General features: G+C 45.2%; 1 protein-coding gene across 1 annotated transcript; it reads left to right on the plus strand.

Annotated features, from left to right (window-relative positions):
* Positions 1-287: 287 nt before the first annotated feature.
* On the plus strand, positions 288-3558 carry LOC124002786 (3-mercaptopyruvate sulfurtransferase-like). Its single transcript, XM_046310520.1, has 2 exons — positions 288-994; positions 2641-3558. Exons 1-2 carry the CDS (start codon positions 406-408, stop codon positions 2949-2951), a joined length of 900 nt encoding a protein of 299 aa, XP_046166476.1. The 5' UTR covers positions 288-405; the 3' UTR covers positions 2952-3558.
* The last annotated feature ends 471 nt before the right edge of the window (positions 3559-4029 follow it).

The raw sequence follows: 4029 nt of genomic DNA on the forward strand, positions 1-4029 counted from the left end.
TTGGGTGTGGATACGGTGGGAAAATGTGGGTCTGAGCAAGTCTGATGCCATTAATGTTTTTGGAAATGTAAGTAAATGTTAAGCTGTCATATGTTTTTGTCTAGATATGTTTTGGTAAATAAAATATGACAAATTACGCACAATTACATATGAATAAAAAAATAAAAAACATGACAAAAATACCGAGTAGCCAATTTATATAAAGTTGACTTGCTGTTAATTTTGATGAATGTCTGTTGGCCATATGGTAACGCCCCCATTCACTTTCAGCTGTAACTACAGGCTGTGCATTGGGGGCGTGTTATTTCTCTTGGGACAGCTCTCGCTCTCGCTTTCTCCCCATTAAACCCGTTTCTCGTTCTACCTGTATCACCTTTGCAACAGTCGGGAATTACACGTTCAACCATGGCGCTCCAAGCGAGGGCTATCGTCGCATCCAAGTGGCTTCTCGATGCCGTCAAAGACCAAGGGGTCGGACCAAAACTCCGCGTCTTGGACACGTCTTGGTACTTACCCAAACTCAGGCGCAACGCCAAGAGCGAATTCAAAAAGAGGCATATCCCGGGTGCAGCCTTCTTTGACATAGACCAGTGCTGCGACAAAACATCTCCGCTGGATCATATGCTGCCGTCCGAGCGCATTTTTGCAGATTATGTTGGAAATTTGGGAATTGGAAACGATACGCACGTTGTGGTCTACGATGCTAGCAACTTCGGCGCGTTCTCTGCGCCTCGAGTTTGGTGGATGTTCCGAGTTTTCGGCCACAGTTCTGTCTCGGTTCTGAATGGAGGACTCAAAAACTGGGCGAATGAGGGACTTCCAGTGAGTGACCGGTACTCCCGACCCGAGCAGACCGAATTTAAGGCCTCTTTGAACCGATCCTGGGTGAAGACGTACGAGGACATCCTGGATAATCTGGATAGTAAAGAATTTCAGGTGGTCGATGCCAGACCAGGGGGGAGATTCAGAGGGGTGGATCCAGAACCCAGAGACAGTGAGCAGCACACACACACACTGAACGTGCATTGATGTTGATCTCACACACTGTAAATACCTCAAAATAAATCAAATGTATTTGTCATGTGCCGAAAACAACATGCGTACGTACCCTTTCCCAACAATGCAGAGTTAAACTTTTTAAGAAAATGCACCAAGAAACCAGAAACACGAAAGGTGTAGCCTACAATGGATGTATAACTTCACATCTGGAGACGTGCTCATGTCACCTTATTAGTAGATCATTTAGCATTTGATCAATGCTGCTGAAAGGCCAACATTTTTCCAACTGGGGGTAAACATAAACAACAACTCCCTTTGACTTATAATCAATAGGCCTAGACCATCTACTGATCACTGAGTAGCCCACTCCTCTCCTTCAATCCTCTCGGATCTCTTCCTCCAATGAGCTTTGACTTATAATCAATAGGTCTAGACCATCTACTGATCACTGAGTAGCCCACTCCTCTCCTTCAATCCTCTCGGATCTCTTCCTCCAATGAGCTTTGACTTATAATCAATAGGCCTAGACCAACTACTGATCACTGAGTAGCCCACTCCTCTCCTTCAATCCTCTCGGATCTCTTCCTCCAATGAGCTTTGACCCATAATCAACAACACAATAGACTGACAGATTGCTCATGTTAGTTGATCCAGTTTCTCTCAGCTGTCGTGTTGAGATAGATAATAGGTGTGTTATCGATGAGATGTGGACTTCGTCTGGCCCTGGGGCACAGAGCTGCTGAACGTGTGACTTCCTCCTCGTACACTGGCTGCATCCTATGGTTCACTACTTTAGACCAGGGCCCATAGTGCACTACTTTGGACCAGGGCCCATAGTGCACTACTTTGGACCAGAACCCTATGTATGAAATGGAGTGTGATATTTGGATGCACACTTGGTCTGAAATGTTACTTACTGCCTGTCAAGTCCTTTCTTCCTCTGTCCTTGTTTCCTCAATTCCTCTCCAAAGCTCATTGGAGGAGAGGATCCAAGGTCCTTGCTTTGGCCCTTTTCCTCCGATAAGCTTTGAGTGGAATTGAGGCGACGAGGACAGAGGAAGCAAGGCTTTGCACAAGATGGCGTTTGCAGACACAAGCCATAGGCCTCCTTTGTTTGCACAAGCTGATAAGCAAACATGGAGGTTGGGTCATAAATCAGAACATCTGTCAGCACAATTGTGTACCATACACACATACGCATTCATGCACACACACACACTAGTGAACGGAGTGGAAACGCAGCATATAGTAGTAGTCTGAATACAATTCTGTAGATTTGACTGTTGCACTTGATTGGTATTGTACCAGTTTAGTGCAGACCCCTTGTTGTCACGCTCTATTAGTTCTAAGTGTTCTAAATGACCTCTATGGTGATTGGGCTTATGTGGCTGTACTTGAGTTATTCTGAAGTTGTCCTACACACACACATTATCTACGTGCTCTTTCACACATTTCAGTGTTCATCTGCCTATAAGTGTCTCTCCGGCTGGGGACTTTGACCTCTTGAATATTCTCTATTGGCATGGAAACGACACAGGAAGAGGGAGCATTTTTAGACTGGAAATTCACCCAGCAGCACTAACCCTTTCCCTCTGTTTGTCCTTTTTGTCATCCACTCACTCTCTTCCTCCTCTCTTTCAGATACTGAGCCAGGACACATCCCTGGCTCCATCAGCATGCCCTTCTCCTCCTTCCTGTCTCCTTCCGGTCACCTCCATCCCCGTGAAGATCTCCAGACCATGTTCACCCTGGCTGGCGTCGACCTCTCCCACCCGCTCTGCGTGTCCTGTGGGTCGGGTGTGACTGCCTGCCACGTGGCCCTCGCCGCTCACGAGTGCGGGCACCCTGGGGTGTCTGTGTACGACGGGGCGTGGTCCGAGTGGTACACCCGCGCCGTGCCTGAGCATGTGATCTCTGTGGGGTTTGGGAAACACTCCCCTGTGTTTGAATGAGGGAGGAAGAGGAATGTGTGCTTTTGGATGGGGAGGGAGAGGAAGCTCGCTGTGATTGGCTGATTATTGGACAATAGTTAGAACCTGCCTTACCCCCACCCCGTAGCCACAGATCTAGGATCAGCGTACCCTCAATTCTTAAGGAGCAATGTAAAACTAGCCTTAGGTCAGTGTCTAGGGGTAACTGTATCCTACTGTTTGGACAAGAGGGGGTTGGTGACGATCACATGTCATAGAAGGTCAGTTGGAGTTTGAATTCACGTCAGTTTGTCAGTCTTTCATTAAAGCCTTATCATTCACACCAGACAATGACATCACTCATTTCCTCAACACGAGGGGAAGTGGGTGGCCCCACTGGACAATCCAGTACCTCTGCTAAACAGTGTGTGGGTCTGGTCCTCACGTATAGATGGATGGGGCTGAACCCCACACGCCTACACAAACCTTAAGACATTCTGTAGTCATATCAATATTGTAATGTCACTGATTTTAATTTTAATTGTGAATAACATGGTTGAATTCTTGTACACATCTGATATTAAAAATAAGTTCTATAATAACTATTAAGCCTCTCTTTGCTGTATAAATAAAGTACCTGTATATGGTTGAAGGAAGACTCATGTAATGAACAGTCTCATTCACAGTTTCTTGTGGAGGAGAAAATCGACTAGTTGTTACACCAAGGCCATACTTTATTCAGACTTTGTCCACTTGATGGCGGCAAAACGTCTTTGTTCTCTCTTGCTCGCTCTCTTTCATTACCTAAGTCACATCAAGATATTTTCAAAGCTTTTGCACCTGTTATTTTCAGAGGAATAATAAAAATGACACTTAAAATTTCACAATAGTAGAAGTAATATCTGATGCTTTAGAAAAAAGGAACAAGAACAGAGACCAAAAGAAGAACTTATATTTTTACCAAAAAATTCTCCACCCCCACTTCTGATGAAGGGAAGCAAGATCACAGCGTTGATGACGTGTGTGTGTGGTTTCAGTTGAAACTAACTGAAACCACAGAAATTCCTTTTCAGTCAACAATCTCTTTTCTGTTCACTCATTTACTTTTCAGAGAAGGCAG

Source organism: Oncorhynchus gorbuscha, linkage group LG18 (genome assembly GCF_021184085.1).
Source record: "Oncorhynchus gorbuscha isolate QuinsamMale2020 ecotype Even-year linkage group LG18, OgorEven_v1.0, whole genome shotgun sequence".
Taxonomy (NCBI): Eukaryota; Metazoa; Chordata; class Actinopteri; order Salmoniformes; family Salmonidae; genus Oncorhynchus; species Oncorhynchus gorbuscha.

Coding starts and splice junctions, on each gene's coding strand:
- LOC124002786 (XM_046310520.1), top strand. CDS start 406: ATGGCGCTCCAAGCGAGGGCTATCGTCGCATCCAAGTGGCTTCTCGAT. Junction 995..2,640: donor GGATCCAGAACCCAGAGACA/GTGAGCAGCACA, acceptor CCTCTCTTTCAG/ATACTGAGCCAGGACACATC.